Source organism: Mustelus asterias, chromosome 27, assembly GCF_964213995.1.
Source record: "Mustelus asterias chromosome 27, sMusAst1.hap1.1, whole genome shotgun sequence".
In the NCBI taxonomy this organism is placed as follows: domain Eukaryota; kingdom Metazoa; phylum Chordata; class Chondrichthyes; order Carcharhiniformes; family Triakidae; genus Mustelus; species Mustelus asterias.
The window spans coordinates 3,931,860-3,954,081 of record NC_135827.1 but is presented as its reverse complement, the minus strand read 5'-3'; the positions used below and the strand labels follow the sequence as shown (position 1 = coordinate 3,954,081).

The 22,222-nt window shown below is 42.8% G+C and overlaps 1 protein-coding gene across 5 annotated transcripts in view; it reads right to left on the bottom strand.

Annotated features, from left to right (window-relative positions):
* The window catches only part of fli1 (Fli-1 proto-oncogene, ETS transcription factor), an 82,771-nt gene that overhangs the window by 16,943 nt on the left and 43,606 nt on the right, over window positions 1–22,222 (bottom strand). For all 5 annotated transcript variants that reach the window (XM_078199239.1, XM_078199240.1, XM_078199244.1 and 2 more), the window contains 3 exons: window positions 5,810–5,872; window positions 2,877–2,936; window positions 1,775–1,822 (listed from right to left, as the gene is read on the bottom strand). In XM_078199239.1, coding sequence (XP_078055365.1) covers window positions 1,775–1,822; window positions 2,877–2,936; window positions 5,810–5,872 — 171 coding nt within the window. The remainder of the gene's footprint in view (window positions 1–1,774; window positions 1,823–2,876; window positions 2,937–5,809; window positions 5,873–22,222) is intronic.

The following is a 22,222-nucleotide window of genomic DNA, read 5'->3' as shown; positions in this document are numbered from 1 at the left end:
ATGATTTCTATGAATTGAAAACAAACATAAGAAGTTTAGAATTGAGATGGCAATGTAGGTCACTGATTAATGGGTTGATAGGTAAAGGGTATTGGATGAACACTAGAATTCAGGCAGGAGATTTTTGGATGAGCGCAAGTTTATGGAGGACGCCAAGTGGAAGGTTGGTCAGGAAAGCATTGTAAGATAGTTGAATCTAAAGGTAACAGACACATGGATGGGGATTTCAATAGCAGGTTTGCAGAGACAGTGGCAGAGATGTTTCATGTTTATGGAGGTGGAAGTAACTGATAAACTGCTGCACTGTGAAAACCAACACCATCCTGTAATACTAACCACATAGTAAATAGCACTACACTAAATTACTGCACCTCACTAGAGTATGGTGCCCAATTCTGCTTACCACACTTTATGGCGGATGTGAAGCCTTGAAAAGGATGAAGAGTTCATTTACTAGAAATAGTATCAGGGAAGAGAAAGTCTTCAGTTATATGGAGAGAAAGGCAAGCTGGGATTCTTAGAACAAAGAAGATTAAGGGAATAGATGTCTTCAAAATTATGAAAGGTGTTGGTGAGTAGATAGGAAGGAACAGTTTTCATTGACAGTAGTGTCTCTCATCAAAGGACACAGATTGAAGATAATAGCAAATAATCCGGGGGAGATGAGGAGATTGTTTTGGAATATAGTGAGGTGTTATGATCTGGAATTCATTACCTGAAAGTATCATGGGTGCAGATTTAGTAGTAACTTTCAAAAGCAAATTGTATAGATACCGGAAATGGAAATATTTTCAGGGCTATTATGAAAAAGGACTGGTATTTATATAGCACCTTTCACAACCTCAGGACTTCCCAAAACACTTCTGTCCAATTGTTTTGAAATATAGTTGCTGTTGCAATTTAAGAAACATAGCCAGCAAACTCGCACAAACAGCAATGTGATAATGCTCTGGTGATGTTGATTGAGGGATAAATATTGCCTTGGACACCAGGGGATAACTGTCTGGCTTGTCTTCAAAATAGCACCATCCATCTGAGGAAGCATACACCGCCTCAGTTCAACGTCTAATCCAAAAGACAGCACTGCCAAAAATGCAGCCTTCCCTCAGCACTGCACTGAAGTGTAAGGGAAGAGCGGGGAAATTAGACAAATTCAAATATCCAGCACAGACATTACAGATCAAAAGCTCATCTCCTTTGTTTTGGATTCCTTGATCCTATTTGGCAGCTCACCACAACATACTGTACCACACCAATCTATTACAAATCCACACTCCAATATGCTGCACTATAACATGCACTATATACTCTCTGGCACAATACAAAACTGCACCACACTATAATTCATTACATTGTACAGCTCTGAATAAAAGGAATGAGAGATTATAACTCAACACATTTGGTGGAGCACAATATATCCTTTCAGTTTTTAAAATACCTTGCCCTGTTATTAAACATCTGTAAAACCATTTTCTGTAAATGTTTTCTGCATATGATTGGAAAGAGGAACTGAAAAGTACTTTGTTCTTTTGCCAAGCAGTTGATTTTTCTGGCGATTGTTTTGATATAAATTGCAGATCAGAGATAGCCGAAAGTAAAATACAGGTAGATCAGCCTGTGCCTTTTCAGTTAAAGGGCGAATGTCCAGTGGTCATTGTCTCTGATGATACTACCAATTAGTTTTTAAATATAAATTTCAATACAAATAGTGAACACAGATTATAATATTCTATATATGTTTTGCAGAGTATTGTCCGCTATCGATTCATCTTACCTGGATTGGCTAACCGGCTGCTGGTTGGTCCTAGAATTTGATAAGGATCTGAAATACAGAAGCACTCTCCTCAGTATTCACCAGAATGGAAAACTAAATAAAAATGGATTTAAATTAAAAGGAAGTTCAAATCGAATTCTATAAAAAGCATTCATCTAAATAGAAATATGTCAAAATTGCCTTGTATCTGAGCCATTCCCTAACTCACTCTGGCCTCTGCTTCTTGCCGTGCACACATTTCCTGAGAGAATGGCGATTACACCAGAGAGACACTGATGCTGCCGAGAGAGTGTCAGTTTGGAAGCTGACCAGTTTACTTTTGGAAGAGGTTGCGAGTAGTTTTGAACACTGGGACACCAGGCACACAAACAGTTGGTTTTATATTACAACATCCAAACGCCTGCATGGAACAAGCCTGGTTCCATGGGAACAGAGCCATCTTCTCAGTTTTAGATATTTTATCCCTTCACCATTAAAATTGAAAACACGTTACATCTTTTTGATCAATGCGTCCGAATTAAAACAAAGCTTGGGAAATGAGTGAGAGAACAGGCTCATTGTTAGCAACAAGTCATTGGCCACGGGTTCGGAACTATTCCATGTCCGCCACTCCGGCCTGTCACCAAGGTCGGATTTCCGACAATTTTCCAGCAAAGTTACGGCGGCAGAGAGGGAGCAGCTCCATGAAGATTGCGGGCAAAGGCCCATAATCTTCCACCGCTCTCTTCTCAGTCAAGCTGATTGGGGGGTGGGTGGGACAATAACTGTTCTCATGAATTGGTGACTCCGTTTCTGCTCAGAACTCCAATGATTCCTGTTGGAAAAAGGGCTGGTGAGAATCAGTCAGGGTCAGTTGCTCAAGTCATCTTGCAATACATACTGTTTAGGCCACCTGCACAGAGTGCAAAATTAATGCCTTGGATTTGTACCCAGCGAAAGTCAAAACGTTTGAGAGGTGTGGGATGAAAGTGGAAATAAAGGAAGAAGCCGTGGAATGAATATTCTACTTTCGCTTACATCTCGTCCCTATTTTTTTCCATTGCTATATCTATACAGCGATCTGCAAATCCGCCACAATCTTTCCTTTACTCCTTGTTATTACCTGGTTGGGGTCGAGGCTGTTCTGTATTCTTATTCACACTCTGCGTTGCTCCAGGAGAAGCTGGAAAATGGATTCATAAACCATTTCATACAACTATTCATAAAAGTACTTATTTGCACGGAGGGCGAGCAACATTTGCAATGGGTCACAAGGAAGGGTGCAAATGGCCAGGAGACTGGATTCAATCGAAAAATAACAGCTGGTTACTATACTAGGAAAGTGGTAGGGTTGGCATTTCTTAAGAGTGGGCGGCCTGAACAGCCTTTTATCATCCCACCTTTGAAAAACATTGTTCCAATCGTGTTCACAGAATAAACTGACCATTTCACTGCCCTTTGTCACCCATGTGCTTATCAACCACTAACATCTGGAATGGCACAGCCATCTTTATGGCTCAGAAATAAATGCACTGACACACGGAGAGGCAGTGGCGTAGTGGTAATGCTCTGGGGACCTGGTTTCAAATCCCACCATGGCTGATGGCGAAAGAAAAATAAAAACCCATTTGGTTCACTAGTATCCTTTAGGGAAGGGAAGGACCCCAGACCCACAGCAATGTGGTTGACTCTTAAATGGCCTAGCCTAGTAAGCCACTCAGTTCAAGGGCAATTAGGGAATAAGCACCCACATCCTCTGAACGAATTTAAAAAATATATTCCACAGCCTCATAGATCTCGGAGATCCTATGATTGGTCCCCAATCTGTGATGAATCCGCTAGAAGCAGAAAGAACGCTATAACTGGCCTTCAAGCACCTGTTGTCGGTAGTTATGGGCTGGATCATGCTTGACTATAACGTCCCACATGACTAAATGTCAAACTAATGTTAAACTCTTGAAGAATGGAGAGTTGGGCAAAAGTCTGTGAATCTGCACCCAGTATGTGAGAGGATAAAAAATGTCGCACAACATAGACAATATTGTATCAGCTACCTATTGCATCAAATGCATAGGAACAGTTAAACAAAAACAAGTTAAGAGAGCATATGAAAGTTTATAGAACAACGTTATAAAATGCTACAGCTGTCTTTGGAAGCTTTACAAATTCATTGGCTTTTATTCTTAAATTCTTATTTTTTAAATAATTCCAACATTAAACCAAATTTAAAGTAGCTGTAAATTGGATGTGATCCTAAGTATTTAATAACTACAGCTAGATTTAGAGAATGTTTTCACTATTATGGTTTAAGTCTGAGTTGAAAGTTAAAGGCTGGGATTGAATGGGGGGGGGAAAGAGTGGGGTTCTATCCCCCCCACCGGTTGGAGAACCACGAGGAACCTTGCATCAAATCCATGGGGTGGACTTATGAAATTAAGTGCCTGTCTGGCGCTTAAATGGCTTTTCCGGAATTTGAGAAATCCCTCTACTACTGCACCCCCAGAGCTGCCATTCATATATTGTTGTGCATCCTTGGACAGAGTTATGTGGGCCGGAATGGGATGCGGGAAGGGGAGGATAGGGGACTCGGAGGCAATGATAGCGGGGTTGCTTTCAGCAGCTGCCCCTTCTCAGTACCGAGTCCTTCGGCATTAGGTCCACGTGGACAAGGGACCAGCCCTCCTCCTGCAAGGCTGCCGATAACTCCGACAAGGTTTGTTCTTCAGGAGACACAGAAAGCTGCACACTTCCCATTAAATCTCCGAGATGGTGTCAAGTGGCCCATTAATGAGCCTGCTCGACATCCTATTGCAAGTGAGGGAGTTGCACGCCCCTTCCTGCCTCCGATTTAATTGTAGGAGGTTTTGCACCAACGGCTGACTGACACATGACCTAGCATGTGATTAGGTGAGCCCAGTCGCCATGTTTCTGGCCACAGTGAGTTGGGTTATAGTCCGCCTAATGACTCAGAAACTTTCACATCATTACTGCTCCTCTCAACCTTCCTTCTTGTTCTTCATAGTCTGTGATACACCATCTTCATACTACAGAAAATATTTTCCTGGACGTACACCACTTAGATCACCCGGGCATCGATTTTGACAAGTCTGCAATCTGACCTGCACAAATTTCCAATGTAAATGATGCCACTAAATCCAGTGCATTGGACACTGAGCCGGAAAATCTCCTGTTTTCTCCACCTTGTATCTGCTCTATACTGTAATAAACATTCGCTGCATAGTCTCTAGTTCCAATGCATTTTTATCAAGATCTCAGTCCAAAACTCTACTTATGTAAAGCCCTAGATTGGTCTCACTTAATCAATACTCATTGACACCACATTTTGTAATTTTATATGGAGAGCCTCCCTTGTCAGCACACATACCAGAACACATGCACTCCCTTTTTGTTTTCCTGAAGAACCTTTTATTGATGTTTTGTTTGCACTTCAGTCCCACGCTCCTGATCTACGGACACCTGGTGCGGAGAGGGGTGGGTCGGGATGGTGACCTCCTCGTGAACCTGCTCCTGGGCCTGGCGAAACGCGCCATTAACAGGTCCAGGCAGCGGGCGATCGACGGGGTCGTCCATCCTGACTGTCTGCCCCTCTACCGCGGCTATGTTCACAGCCAGGTGTCCCTGGAGAGAGAGCATGCGGTGTCCATGGGCGCAGTTGACTCCTTCTGTGCCCGTTGGGCACCGCAGGGGCTGGGGTGCATTATCGACCCCGATAATCACATTATGATTTGATGTTTTAAGTTTCCTTTGCACTTTGTTTCTGTTCGGGCTGTGCTACTCCTTTTGGGGAGCTGCCCCTTTTACTTTGTCCCTGAGTTCATTCGAGTAGGTTTATTTGGTTTGCCCTAAAAGAGGCACATACCGCAACACTATCAGGTCACCTCTAGGATTTCCCAATAGCTGTGGAACCCCTACCACTCTTATGCATTCAGAAAATCAGCTCTTCACTTTTATTCAAACTTGTTGATGTCCTGTTCTATTGACACTGATTCTGAATCCTCATTGTTCGACTGTTTTTAAATATTTAAAGGTACTTACTTTTTGTCACATTGTTCATATTATTGGCCCATCCAGATCTCCTACCAGTATCATACGAAGGATCTAAAAGAGACAAGCGATTGAGTTGAGTGAGCCAACAATTTATCAATCCTGGACCGACTCGGTTTTAGCTTACCAACAGAATTTTCGGGGCTAGTGCTCAATGTAAGTTTCCAGCCTCGTCAATGCTGCAGCCTGTTTACTCTGGAGTTGGACAAATGCCAAACGAGATTAACAGGCTAGCTTCAGGACCCAGTAGGTTATCAAATTATATGTGAATTGTGATATTGCAAATGACGAAAACAGATTACCCGCTCATTTATCTCATTCATGATTATGAGACCTTGCTGTGTACAAATTGGCTGGCGCACTTCCTACATTACAACAGTGATTACATTTCAAGAAGACTCCATTGGCTTTGCTATGCACTGGAGAGTACTGAAATGAGTTACAGAAATGCGTGTAATAAAAGTAAAATATTGCGGAAGTTGGAAATCTGAAATAAAAACAAAAAACTGGGAATATTCAGCAGGTCTGGCAGCATTGGCGGAGAGAGAAACAGAATCAATGGTTCAAGTCTGTATGACTCTTCTTCAGAGCCCTGAAGAATATAAATGAAAAATATATTTTATGAAAAAGACTAAAAATAGATGTTCTTTCTTTTTAAATTCAGCAATATACAAAGGGTGAATACCCAGATCACAGCAACAGGAGAATTTCCCTCCCTCAAATACTATGTTGGTTTCTTCCTGGCAGCAGGAGAATAGATATTACATAAACTCTTAAACAAGACCATAATATCTTCCAATCTCTACACAGGCTGATTTAAGCATGAGCAATTTGTCTGCTAAACTCTGGAATAATGCATCTCTCTTTTCTTCTTTATGATAATCCTTAAAACTTACCTCTTGGAGCAAGATTTTGGCGATCTTCCCTAATATCTGTCCAGTGTTCCAATCTCTCCATTATTAATGTAATCCGTACATTACAGACACGGATGCCATCATCTCACGTGAGAACACCATCCACCAGGTACACGGTACATACTCTTGCAACTCACCCAACATTGTCTACCTGATACGCTGCAGGAAAGGATGTCCCGAGGCATGGTACATTGGGGAGACCATGCAGATGCTACGACAACGGATGAATGAACACCGCTCAACAATCACCAGGCAAGAGTGTTCTCTTCCTGTTGGGGAACACTTCAGCGGTCACGGGCATTCGGCCTCTGATCTTCAGGTAAGCGTTCTCCAAGGCGGCCTTCACGACACACGACAACGCAGAGTCGCTGAGCAGAGACTGATTGCCAAGTTCCGCACACATGAGGACGGCCTCAACCGGGATCTTGGGTTCATGGCACACTATCTGTAACCCCCATGACGTGCCTGGGCTTGCAAAATCTCACTAACTGTCCCGGCTGGAGACAATACACATCTCTTTAACCTGTGCTTAACCCTCTCTCCACTCACATTGTCTGTACCTTTAAGACTTGATTACCTGTAAAGACTCGCATTCCAACCATTATTTTGTAAATTGAGTTTGTGTCTTTATATGCCCTGTTTGTGAATAGAACTCCCACTCACCTGACGAAGGAGCAGTGCTCCGAAAGCTAGTGGCTTTTGCTACCAAATATACCTGTTGGACTTTAACTTGGTGTTGTGAGACTTCTTACTGTGTTTACCCCAGTCCAACGCCGGCATCTCCAGATCTATTCTCTCTCCACACATGCTGTCAGATCTGCTGAAAATTTTCAGCATTTTCTGTTTTTGTTTCAGATTCCAGCATCCACAGTATTTTGTTTTTATATATATGTGGAGCAGAGTTTCTAGCGGGGACTGAAAGTAATGGTTTCATTCTTCCCAACGCTTGATAGGCAGACATTTTTGTTGCCCCAATACTAGATGTTGCACAAGCTGTCTGATGATTTAGAGATGATGAGGAGATGCCGGCGTTGGACTGGGGTAAACACAGTAAGAAGTTTAACAACACCAGGTTAAAGTCCAACAGGTTTATTTGGTAGCAAAAGTGTGGCTTTTGCTACCAAATAAACCTGTTGGACTTTAACCTGGTGTTGTTAAACTTCTTACTATGATTTAGAGACACAGGAGGGGTCGGCAAGAGTGGTGTTCAGATAGAGGGAGATGATAATATTCATTTACATAGCTCGTAATCATGATCTGGGTTGCACTGCCCGAAGTAGATTCTATCATTAATCCCAAAAGGGAATTGGATATAAACTCGAAAAGGGGAAAATGTGCAAGACTATGAGGAAACAGTAGGGAGGTGGAACTAGTTGGATAACTCGTTTAAACATCCACACAGATACGGTGGACTAAATGGCCTCCTTCTGTGTTGTATGATGGTATAACTTAGAAATCAGACACCAGACCAGCAGTCCCTAATTTAACTCTAAATTACTGCACCTCCTCTCCGTACACTGAGCTTGTTGTCGGGCCAGTATTTAAAGTATCTACGCATGACTATTTGTGAATGTTTAAGTTTGTTTAACTCCCAAAAAGAAAGTTGAAGGTCAGCTGTATAAATGAAGGCATGGAATGTGCCGCAGCTCTCCAAAGCAAACTGTGGCCTTTCAAAAAAATTATTTAAATGTGGAAAAGTCAAATGGAGCTAGAAGGGGGCGTTGTTCACATTTGCTGGCTGAGGTTTTGTACGCTGGCCAAAAAGAGGCGAGGTCACGGGTTTAAATAATTAGTAGCCAGACTACAAGAAGCAATACACAAACAGGACTTAAGAAATGGCCAGGGCTTAATCATTTCACTGTAAACACGCCGAGAGTGTACAGTCTTACAATTGCATAATTAATGGGCGTGCACCCAAAAAGTCAACTCGTTCGTGACTCCTTAAACTTCCCAAATTCCCCCCAACCCCCAAGGATGAATGTTTTTTTGCTTCAGTTTTATTCGGAAAGATTCCGAGGTATTGGTCAGGACAAACAGAAAGTAGAAGGTGATTCAAGCTCCCCATCTAAGATACACACACAATTGTAATCTCAGTTTGGAATTTTCAAAACATGATATAAAGTTTCTCAGCGAGGTTCAACCACTGAAAACGGATATTTAACGTATTTAATTCAAGCAAATATTTTCCATAATCGAGTTAATCTTGGGTAGAAAGAGAAATGCAATAAATTATTTTAATAGATTTCAGCTTGTTTTATTCGGCATCACTCTAAAATGTTCCGTGTTGTCTTCTCATATTTAGCATAGCCTGTCACTCGCGATGCAATGACTTAGGAAAGTGCCCGGGAAACTCATCAGATCCAATCCCCCAAGCTGGCCCGATTCACGGGCTCCAGAGGTTGTATGGGGTCCCCGAAGAGTTGCGCTTCCTGAGCTGTGGGCTCACACACAGCCCTCTCTTTGTTTCTCTCTCTCCCCCGCCCCTCTCTCTCTCACACTATTTTTACATGGCGCAAGTTTGCAGTCGAGTGTTTAAACCAGACAAAACACAAAACAGGAGAGCCGTCCTGAGTTGCTGCCACTGTGCTTTGTCTCAATCTCTGGCCAACAGGCACCTTCATCCCGACTCAAAGCCTCACCCCGTCCTTATAATATAGTGTGTGTGTGTGTGTGTGTGTGTGTAACGGGGGGGGGGGGGGGGGGGTATCTTAGCTTTCGGAGCTGGAAGGGGCTGAATTCTGATAAAATTAACTTTCCTATGAGTCCTGGGGCACTGTAGATTCTGGGTAGCGCCGTGTTTATGTTAACTGGTAATCCAAAGAACAGGCACCCAAATCATGGCAGTTTAAGAATTATAATTTATTTTTCTTTTAAATCTGGGTATTTTAAAAACAACATGGCATGATAGTGAATGGGAGAGCACAGATTTAAGGAAATTGTCAGAAGAAGCAATAGCCACATGAGGAAAAGCTTTTTCACGCAGTCAGTGGTTACAATCTGGAATGTACTGTCTGGGAGGGTGCTGGAGGCTGATTCAATTGAAGCTTTCAAAGGGGAATTAGACTGTTACCTGCAAAAGAAGAACGTGCAGGGATACGGGGATACTAGGTGAATTGCTCAGTTAGAGAGCTGGTGTTGAACTGTGACTAAGTCCTGTGAGTTAAAAAAATCAGGTATGGTAAAAGTCATGTTTGAAGCCGTCGTTCTGTTGTAAATCCCACTGATTCACGGGGTCCTTCAGGGAAGAAAACCTCCTTTTCTGGTGAGAACCATAAGAGACCCCAATCCAAAGCTATTCGAGTTCATTCCTAACCGTCCTGTGAATAAAATAGGCCCCATTGCCACCTTCCCAGGACAGCTGGAGATAAGCAGTAAATACCAGCCTTGCCAGTGATGCCAACAGCCGGAGAATACGTGTAGATGAAATGAAAGAACATACGAGAGGCCCAAACTCAGCGAGTCTCGGTAATGTCACTGAGCTACAGACTAGACCTTGCCCCTGACTCATTCTTAAGCTTGTGGGCAGATTCACTCTGAATTCATCAGGAATTAGAGATTTCAGTTAGAGACTGGAAAGAGAGAGCTTTTGCCACTAGAACACAGTGAAGGAGAGGATTTGATGTGGATGTTCAAAGTTCTGAGAGGTTTTGATGAAATAGATTGGGGAAAGTCCTTTGGGGAATATTTCGGCATAAAGTTAAGGAATAAGGGAAGAGATTGGGAGGAATTGTTTATACTAAAAATCCCTGCATGGGACTTCCAATCAGAAACAGTGGATGGGACAAAATTCATAACTTTTCAGTGGATTTTTAAAGACATTCGGAGGGAAAGCGCAGGAGAATAGAGGATGTTAGAATGTCAGCTTGTTGGAATGGATGTAAGGTGTCAGCTGGGAGCCAGTGGTAGCCCTATTCTTATTCTGAGATATAGGCCCAGCACCCGCACAGCAAGCATTCGCATAAGATCGTGGGTTCATGTTAGCCTTCACAATCTAAATTGACTTTCCAATGCCGTGCTGAAAGAGTGCTACACGGCGGAAGTGTTATCCTTCAGCTGAATCTTAAACTGAGGTCCCGTCTGCCCCCCAGTTGGACGTGAAATGCCCCTTAACACTATTTGGAAGAAAAGGTGTGAAATTAGCCCCTCTGCTGCGGCCAATACTTATTTCTCAATCACAAAAACAGATCGTCCGTCCTTATCACTCACTGATTGTGGAATCTTGCTGTGCACAAAGTCGCTGTTCAAGTTTTCTACATTAAAATGGTGCCTGATTCAAAAATAGTTCACTGAATGCTAAGTCGACTGGTGGCCCCTCGGTTGCGAAAGGTGCCACATACTGATTTATTTAGCTGTACGATTCTCTCAAACTAATGAGACGAAATGGTAAAACTCCAGTCCGCAACCTGTATAATGAAAATGTTCGGCTGTGAGAGCTGCACACTTCTTTTGCCAATTAGCTTTGTGGATGTTGAACCGGCATGTTACAAGGAAAAAACACAGAAAATGCTGGCAATACGTACTCCGGGCAGCACCGTGGCAATGAAAGACTGCAGAGCCAAACATCGACTGGCAATTAATTATCACATCTGCTGCGATTTATATAATATTTGATATTTGTTTCAGATTATCAAACGCATACGTACAACCACTTTTTTTTATATCAAAATAATAACAATGGGATTTTTGAAGTGAAATTCTACCCACGAACAGCCCCGGGCCTGTAAGAGTTTTCAGTAATAATGAGCAGTAACAGTATATAGTGGGACTAACTGAGTTCCTGCAGACCCCGCAAGGACATGGCGCAGCAAAAGGCCCCCTTCTGTTCTATAGGGAGGAGATCCGCATGTTGGAGTTAGTGCATGGGGACATCCCGCTGCACATAAGAGTCAGCATCTTCAATAAGAAGCTTCCGTTGAGATGAAAGTTTAACCGTCTCAACCCTGGTTAAAATATTGCAGAGAGGCAAAACAATGGGTTGAACCGGTTGGGCTGCACCAAAACCCAGAGACTGGGTTTAATTGATGCCCTGGAAAGAAATTGGAGTTGGGACAAGCAGTTGCTGGCAGTTGGTAACTGGTATCTGGAAAGGGAGGCCCAGGCTGTTTGAAGCAAGTTTGACCCCGGAAGGTGAAACCCCGGAAGATTACAAATTTCTTACAATGGACCCTATTTTCATTTGGGGTGGGAGTTGTTTTCTACTGTATAAAGGGTGGCACATTTACTGTCGTTATTGTGCTATGTTAGTTTGTGCTGTTGTATTAAGGATGGCATATTCATTGTTATGATGTGGAGATGCCGGCGTTGGACTGGGGTAAACACAGTAAGAAGTTTAACAACACCAGGTTAAAGTCCAACAGGTTTATTTGGTAGCAAAAGCCACACAAGCTTGTTGGACTTTAACCTGGTGTTGTTAAACTTCTTACTATATTCATTGTTGACATTGTATTATTTCGGTTGTCATTTTACAATTTATTCTTGTGAGACTACTGTATTCTGGTTTGTATTTCGAAATTGTAATGTATTTTGGTTTGTACTTGGATGAATTGTTTAAATAAAAAGACTGGCTGTTTGAAGCTGCCCCTGTGTCTGGAAGTGGAGGGGGTATCTCGGGTTGAAGCAATACACAGCCCGAGCTCCGGCTGACTGGGGTTAGCGTCAGGGCCTGGGACACTGGGTCGAATCCTGTCTGTGTCCACACAAGCGTCCTGCTGGGATTTAAAATTCCGATTGGTCCTATATTCGGAGCTCCGAATTACAGCCTCCTGGCCCCATTCTACCCGGATCACGGCACATTTTAGCATGGAGTCAGACCACTTTGTGTTTTTATTTTTACTGTAAATATTTAGTTTTGATCAGCATCGGTTCCTGTGACAGTGGGAGTGTGCCATGTGTCAAAAAGAATCTGACCCAGAAAAATTGGACGGAACCTCAGCTCGGCCTCGGCCCAGTTAAAAATTCCCTTTATTTCGGATTAACAGAAGCAGAGCACAGAATGGAAAGTTCATCAGCTACAACCTGGTTCAGTCAGGAAAGCAGCGAGGGCTCTCTAAAAAGCTAACACACATTGATCGCTAAACCTTGTCACTTTACATCTATTTAAGATGGCCTGAAATTAATTGCAACCAAAGTGGGTGTGGGTTATTAGTTTTCTCAGTTAAATCACTGAATAGTGGGACGAAAGGCGTTGCAACTGATCATTACACTGCCCTTGCTTGGCTGGAACTCGCTGTCACAGAGCAGCAGCAATACACTTCTGTTAATTAAGAAGACAATGAGAGGGGTTTTTTTCTCTGTAAATAACGAGTGCAGCAGATTGCTCCTGCTTTGTACAGGACACCACCTGTCTCGCAGCGAGTACAGCCAGCGCCGCCCTCCAGTCCACGAACTCCAACTCTCTGCCTGATGGAGTATTTGTTCAGCCTCCACTTGGACAAACAAGGCAGCGCGGGCTTGTAGAAACCCTATTAAAGTATCAAACGTTGGATTCTGATTAGCTTTTGTCCGGATAATGCACCTTTTATTTTAGAATTCAGGTAGAGGCGAAGGTCTGCTGAATAGAAGCGAGTGGAGTGTGTGTATTCTGTATGTATTCTGTCGTTCACACAATGCCCACACCTGCAAACAGCACTAATAGCGCCAATCAGCCCGCTCAAAGGAGGCTGCCGAGATTTCGGGAGCAGTCCAACTACTGATCCATTATTTAGTAACGCCGGGGGTTGTCAGTTTATAACATCCTACTCCTCTGGTGAAGCGGATAGTTTTTACTGTCCGATCTCGAATCCCATTTTCACATCCAACACAAATCCCGGTTTTCTCTCCTCCGGAAGACGTTGAAAGTTGCTGGCAAGCTGCTAGAAATTCCCCCTCTCCAATACTTCACCCCATTGCCCAATCCTTATACCACAGGGGGCGACAGGCTCTTCCTGGGCAGTGAAAAGCTCCGGATGCCCCTCTCCCCTTGCTTTGATCCAATACACTTTCACAGAATCATATAGGTACAACGAGGGCGGGCAGAGGCCATTCAGCCACTAGTGTCTGTGCTATCCCTTTGACAGAGCTAACCAGTCCCATCCACCAACTCTTTTCTCATAATTTTCCAAATTGTTCCCTCTTCGGATTATTATTACCTGTAAAGACCTGATTACCTGTGACATTGAGTCTGTGTCGATATATGCCGTGTTTGTGAACCCAATTCTTCACTCACCTGATGAAGGAGCAGCGCTCCAAAAGCTCGTGCTACCAAATAAACCTGTTGGACTTTAACCTGGTGTTGTGAGACTTCTTACTGTGCCCACCCCCATCTCCACATCATATTTTATAATTATGATTATTATCACCAAATCTGCTTTCACCACTCTTTCAGTAAGTCACTTCTAGAACATAGAACATAGAACAGTACAGCACAGAACAGGCCCTTCGGCCCACGATGTTGTGCCGAGCTTTGTCTGAAACCCAGATCGAGCTATTTCCTCCCTATCATCCCGAAGTACTCCATGCGCCTATCCAATAGCTTCTTAAATGTTCCTAAAGTTTCTGACTCCACTATCCCTGCAGGCAGTCTATTCCACACCCCAACCACTCTCTGAGTAAAAAACCTACCTCGGACATCCTTCCTATATCTCCCACCATGAACCCTATAGTTACCACTCCATTCACCCGAGGAAATAGTCTTTGAATGTTCACTCTATCTATCCCCCTCATCATCTTATAAACCTCTATCAAGTCTCCTCTCAACCTCCTCCGCTCCAAAGAGAAAAGCCAAAAAAAATTTCTGATCACAACAACGCGCTGAGTAAAATAATTCCTGTTCCTGTCGCCCCTGGTTCATTTTTCCAATTACCTTACGTCAGTGTCTTATGATTGCCAATCGTTCACTCCCTGGAAACAATTCTCTCTATTATCTTAGTCCCACCTCTTATATTCTATGGAAACTCCTCATAATTTCGAACACCTCTCTTAAATCTCTCCTCGATCTTCCTCACTCCAGGGAGAACAACACCAGCATCCCCAGTTCATGAAAATAATTGAAGTCCCACATCCCTTGTACCATTCTACTAAATCTCTTCTGTATCCTCTCTAAGGCTTTGACATCCTTCCTAAGGAGCAGTGCCCAGAATGAGACACCTTACTCCAGCTCAGACAGAACCATTGATTTATAAAGGTTTCGAACATGAAAATATAAGGAATAGTAGTTAGTGCTGCTGCCTCATAGCGCCTGGGTTCAATTCCAGCCTCAGGTGACTGTGTGATGTTTGCAGGTTCTCCCTGTGTCTGCGTGGGTTTCCTCCGGGTGCTCCGGTTTCCTCCCACAGTCCAAACATGTGCAGGTTAGGTTGATTGGCCATGCTAAATTGCCCCTTTGTATCAGGGGATATCAGCAGCATAAATACTTGTACTTACGGAGATAGGGTCTGGGTGGGATTGTTTTCGGTGCAGGCTCGATGCGCCTCTTTCTGTACTGTAGGAATTCTATGATTCTAGAAGGATTGGCCATTTAGCCTTGAATTTGTACCACCATTCAGCCAGACCATGGCTGACCTTCTATTTCAACTCCACCTCCCTGCACTTTTCCCACATCCCTCTAATTCCCTTGATACATAAAAATGATCAATCTGTTTTGAACAGACTCAACCACTGAGCATGCATTACTCTCAATGGGAGAGAATTCCAAACATTCACCAACTTTGGAGTGAAGACATTTCTGCTCGTGTCCGCTCTAAATGGCCAATCCATATTATGCAAATTGATCCCGAGTTCTAGGCGCCCTAACTCAGGGAAGTATCTTCTCAGCACCCACTCTGTCAAGCCCTTCCTTTAAAAAAATCATCCTTCAATGAGATCATTTCTCGTTCTTCTATATTCTAGGGAACATAGGCCAAGTCAACTCAACTTCTCTTCATAGGATGTTCTCCTCAACCCAGAAATCAGCCGAGCAAACCTTTTTACACCCTCTAAGGCAAATATATCCTCCCTTTGGTCAGGAGTTTAAAACGGTAACTCGCAGATTCTTGCTATTGTACTCCATGCATCTATTTCTAAAGCAAAGGGGCATCGCTCAGTTTTAGTAGCAGATGTTTCAACATGTACTGGAGCTTTTAAAGATTTGTGTGTGCACATGCCCAGGTCTTGCTGTTCCATTACCCCCTTAAATTGCAATATATGGGAGAAGCTACTGCAATAAGTGAAATTGTGCTTAATATAGGTGAGGCTGTTGGCAATAAGGGGTACTATGCTGTAAAATGGACTGTGCTGTAATAAGAGGATTATTCCATAACAAATGGGACCGTTTTGTAATTAGGGAGTTTGTGCTGCAATAAGAGACTGTTCAGTAGTGAGGGAAACTACTGTAATAAGGGAGACTATGTAATAATTAAACTGTTCCATAATCAGTGAGACTGTAATTGAGATTTTTGTTCAATATATGAGACTATACTGTCATAATTTAAACTGTGGTCTGAAAGTGAAATATTCAGGAACAAGGAAATGACTGCAGAGATAAGAATATGTTTGTTACCTTGGAGCTGCAGATGCAATAAGAACATGACAATGAGAGGAAGGTTTTACTCTGTGCTCTCAGTTAGAATGAAGGAAAACATTGAGTTAGGAGGGAGAGTAAGAAACATATCTGAGGACTAATGCCTCGTAGCAAGTGTACAGTATTATAGTGGATCTAGGGTTCATTCCTAATATTAACAAAAAGTATCACAGATCAGTATTTGTGTTTGTATGAGTGAGCCACAGCAACACTTGAAACTCAGGAAAACATTATCCTGTTTATAACAAAAGGTGGCCAGATAGATATGTGAGCACCAATCAAGATGGAGCACGTGACATTGGATGGTAGGAAACCAGAATTCAGGACAGGCAAATGATTGGGGGATAGGCTTCTACGGAGAGAAAATTACTTTTTTTCCAACTTACAGACAAACGCAATTTAGATTAAGCATGAAGTGGCTTATTTGGAATGTAGGAGCAAGGCAACAGAGACTTACAGGAGGGTAATTTTCAAAAACTGATATGGTATAATTGAAGGAGGCTTGGTAAGAGTTAGAAAACAGTGAGATAACAGGAAAGGTGGGCCAGTGAGGCCAGTGATACAGGGGCTGCTTGAGAATGGGTTTAGGAGACAAGTAGGTCTATTAGACACAGGATAGAATTAGCTAGACACAGAAAAAATTGCCTAAATTGGGGTAAATCTGGGTGTGATTAAGCATAAACATGAAAGAAAAATGTTACAGGGAGTTTGGTAAAGGAAAATGTTGCTGTACTGGACATAAATTTGATCTTAATTTCTCCAGTAGACCACTAAGTAAATTTGTTCTCTTAAAATGTTCTTAAGTCAACTTTTAATCATTTATTTAAACTAGCCAACATTTGTGTTAACAGGAATTACATCAACTTATTAACATGTTTGTTGCCCTATGGCATTAAGTCCTTATTGGTATTAACCCTGAATCCTTCATTCAGGACATCACCTTTATGTCCAGGATTCTTTATAAGGTGTGAAGTAATGGATACCCAGCAGCGCATGCTACTGTCTGAACAGCACTAACATTTTAAATGTTAATTGGAAAAATCATTGCTAATATCTAAACAAAAACGTAACATTTTAATTGCTTTAAAATTTTAGAGCATAAAAAAGCTATCAGTGGGGGAAATTTAAAATCTTGGTAGTGAGGATTCACTTTACATTTCAATGTTAAACTTTCACTGCTTGGGGCAAAAAAAGAGAGATAGCGACAGAGTCACTGGAGTCTTTCAATCCTCCTTTACCCTCTTTTTTGCACACTTTAAAACAGCTGCTGAGAGACAGCCAGGGAACAGACATTTTTTGTGTTGTATTTCCCTTTTCAATGACGTTGTTGAGTTCTGCTCCAATGACCTCATGAACAAGGAGTGAATTTCAAACAGGAGACATTGGCTGTTGGCAGGCTCCACCTGTGATCTCATAGCAGGAAATTCACCGTCTTTTGACATTGAGGCATTAAATTTAGTACCACACTAGTGAACAGGTCTTCATCTCTATGAGGTTTTTACAGCCAGACATATGACTGGCAACATCAGTGGGTAAATGCTCCACTTATTAATATGTCTGGTATTCTAAAAATAAACACATAATATGGTCCAAAATATTGAAAAAAACCAATATTATTTTTCTCCCTGGAATCTGAACACCACTTGCAAAGCCAACATTTATTTCCCATCCCTAACTGCCCTTGAGAAGGTGGTGGTGAGCTGCTTTCTTGAAATGATCCATGTGGTACACCAACAGTGCTGTTATGGAGTTCCAGGATATTGGTCTTGCAACAATGAAGGAACAGTGATATGTTTCCAGGACAGCATGTTATATGGCTTGGAGGGGAACATGAAAGTGGTGTTATTCCCATGTGTCTGCTCTAGCTCTTCTAGTTGGCAGAAGTAAGGGGCTTGGAAGATGATGCCAAAAGGCCCTGGCAAGTTGCTGCAGTCCATCTTGTAGATGGTACACATTGCTGCCAATATACATCAATGGTGGAGGGAATGACTGTTAACGGTGATGGTTTGTATGCCAATCAAGCAGACTGCTTTGTCCTGGATGGTGTCAAGCTTCTTGAATGTTATTTAATGCTAATGAAATGTTAGCCTTTATCACAAGAGGATTTCAGTTCAGATGTAGTGAAGCCTTGCTCAATTGTATAGGTGCTTGGTTAGATTGCACCTGGAGTACGATGTGCAGTTTTGTGTCCCTTACCTCAGAAAGGATATTATTGCCATAGAGCAAGTGCTCGCCAGACTCATTCCAGGAATGGCTGGACTGTCTTATGAAGAGAAGTTGGACAAACTGGGCCTATATTATGAATAGTTTTGAAGAATGAGGGATAATCACATTGAAACTTACAAAATACTTAAAGGAATAGACAGGGTAAATGCAGGTAAGATGTTTCCCTTGGTTGGGGATCCTAGAAGCAGGGGACACATTTTCAAAATAAGGGAAATGCCACTTAGGACAAAGAGGAGGAGAAATTTATTTACACTGAGTGTTGTGAATCTTTGGAATTCTCTACCTCAGAGGGCTGTGGAAGCTCAGTCATTGTGTATATTTAAAGCAGAAATTAATAGATTTCTGATTAACAAAATGGGGATAATGGGCAAGTGTCCAATCAGCCATGATCATATTAAATGGTGGGGCAGATTTGATGGGCTAAATGGCCTACTCCTGCTCCTGTTTTCCTTTGTTCCTATTGGAGCTGCAGACAGGCAGGAAGTATTCCATCACATACCTGATTTGAGACTTATGGATGGTGGTCAGGACTTGGGGAATCAACAGTTGAGTTGCCTACTGCTTAATTCCCAGCTTCTGATCCACTCTTGTGGTTGCAGAATTGGTATGGTCCAGTTACGTTTTTGGTCAATGGAAACCTACACAATGTTGATAGTGGACCATTCAGTGATGGTGCTCTCATTGATTTGATTTGATTTATTATTGTCACATGTATTAGTATACAGTGAAAAGTATTGTTTCTTGCGCGCCATACAAACAAAGTATACCGTTCATAGAGAAGGAAAGGAGAGAGTGCAGAATGTAGTGTTACAGTCATAGCTAGGGAAGAGAAAGGTCCAACTTAATGCGAGGTAGGTCCATTCAAAGTCTGACAGCAGCAGGGAAGAAGCTGTTCTTGAGTCGGTTGGTACGTGACCTCAGACCTTTGTATCTTTTTCCAGATGGAAGAAGGTGGAAGAAAGTATGTCTGGAGTGCGTGGGGTCCTTAATTATGCTGTTTGCTTTTCAGAGGCAGCAGGAAGTGTAGACAGAGTCATTGGATGGGAGGCTGGTTTGTGTGATGGATTGGGCTACATTCATGACCTTTTGTAGTTTCTTGCGGCCTTGGGCAGAGCAGGAGCCATACTAAGCTGTGATGCAACCAGAAAGAATGCTTTCCATGGTGCATCTGTAAAAGTTGGTGAGAGTCGCAGCTGACATGCCAAATTTCCTTAGTTTTCTAAGAAAAAATAGGCGTTGGTGGGTTCTCCTAACCCATGGGGGTGTTGGCATGGGGGTCCAAGACAGGTTGTTGGTGATCTGGACACCTAAAAACTTGAAGCTCTTGACCATTTCTACTTCGTCCACATTGATGTAGACAGGGGCATGTTCTCCACTACACTTCCTGAAGTCAATGACAATCTCCTTCGTTTTGTTGACATTGATGGAGAGATTATTGTCGTCTCACCAGTTCACCGGATTCTCTATCTCATTCCTGTACTCCGTCTCATCATTGTTTGAGATCTGACCCACTTTGGTGGTGTCATCAACAAACTTGAAAATCGAGTTGGAGGGAAATTTGGCCACACAGTCATTGAATATTAAGGGAAGATGGTTATATTCTCTTTTGTTGGAGATAACCATTGCTTGGCACTTGTGTGTCACCAATTTTACTGGCCACTTACCAACCCAAGCCTGAATCTTGTTCAGCTTTTGGTGCATGCAAGCACTGACTACTTCAGTGTCTGAGAGGTAGCAAATCGTATTGAACATCATGCAATCATCAGTGAACAACCCCTCTTCTAACCTTATGATAAGTGGAAAGTCATTGATGAAGCAGCGGAGATTACTTGGGCTTAGTGCGCTGCTCTGTGAAATTGATACAGCAGTGTCACTGAAAATGGCAACGCAGGTGGAGAAGGTAGTCAAGAAGGCATACGGCATGCTTGCCTTCATCGGCTGGGACAGCGAGTTTAAAAATTGTCAAGTCATGTTGCAGCTTTATAGAACCTTAGTTAGGCCGCACTTGGAATATAGTATTCAATATTGGTTGCCACACTACCAGAAGGATGTGGAGGCTTTGGAGAGGGTACAGAAAAGATTTACCAGGATGTTGCCTGGCATAGGCAGCACGGTAGCACAGTGGTGGGCGGTACGGTAGCACAGTGGTTAGCACTGCCGCTTCACAGCTCCAGTGACCTGGGTTTGATTCCCGGCTTGGGTCACTGTCTGTGTGGAGTTTGCACATTCTCCCCGTGTCTTCATGGGTTTCCTCCGGGTGCTCCGGTTTCCTCCCACAATCCAAAGATGTGCGGGTTAGGTTGATTGGCGATGCTAAAAATTGCCCCTTAGAGTCCTGAGATGGGTAGGTTAGAGGGATTAGCAGGTAAATATGTAGGGATATGGGGTTTGGGCCTGGGTGGGGTTGTGGTTGGTGCAGAATCGATGGGCCAAATGGCCTCTTTCTGTACTGTAGGGTTTCTATGATTCTATGATTTATGGAGGGCATTAGCTATGGGGAGAAATTGGAGAAACTTGGTTTGTTCTCACTGGAATGACGGTGGTTGAGGGGCGACCTGATAGAAGTCTACAAGATTATGAGGGGCATGCACAGAATGGATAGCCAGAAGCTTTTTCCCCAGAGTGGAAGAGTCAGTTACTAGGGGCCATAGGTTTAAGGTGCGAGGGGCAAGGTTTAAATGAGATGTACGAGGCAGGTTTCTTTTTTACACAGAGGGTGGTGGGTGCCTGGAACTCGCTGCTGGGGAGGCTAGTGGAAGCAGATACGATAGTGACTTTTAAGGGGGGTCTTGACAAATACATGAATAGGATGTGAATAGGCGGATATGGTCCCGGAAGGGTAGGGGGTTTTAGTTGAGTCGGGTAGCATAGTCAGTGCAGGCTTGGAGGGCCGAAGGGCCTGTTCCTGTGCTGTAATTTTCTTTGTTCTTTGAGTCATGGGACTGAGATGATGGGCCTGCAACAATGATAACCATCTTCCTGTAATCTAGGTATGACTCCAAACAGTGGTGAGTTTTCTCCATGATTCCCATTGACTTCAATTTGGGCAAGGTGCTTTGATGCATCGTCAAAGAGTATCTTAATGTTAAATACAGTCAATCTCACTTCACCTCTGTAACTCAGCTCTCTCGTCCCATGTTTAGACTAAGGCTTAATGAGATCAGGAGTTGACAGAACCCAAACTGAGCATTAGTGAGCAGGATTTTGCTGGGCAAGTGTTACTTAATAGCACTGTCAATGACACTTTCCATCATTTTTCATTGATGGGATAGTAATTGGAGAGAAATTATTTGTCTTGCATTGTGAGAACAGGGTTTATCTGGACAACTTTTCATATTGTCAGCAAGATGCCAGTGTTGCAGTTGTATTGTGTCAACATGGCTAAGGGTGCAGATATTTCTGCAACATAAATCTTCAGTACTACAATTGGAATGTGTCAGGCTTTTGTTGTTTCCTCTGCCTTCAACTATTTCTTGATATCACATTGGAGGTAAGCAAATATGCCAGTGGCACCTATTATGGTGGGGACGTCAAAAGGATGCCAAGATGGATCATCTACTCAGCACATCTGGCTGAATTTGGTGACAAGTGCTTGAACCTTGTATTTTGCACTAATATACTGGGCTCCTTCATCATTCAGGAATGGACATTTGTAGATCCTCCTCATGTTTAATTGTCCACGCCATTGATGATCGGTGGCAGGACTTCAGAGCTTTGATCTGATTTTTG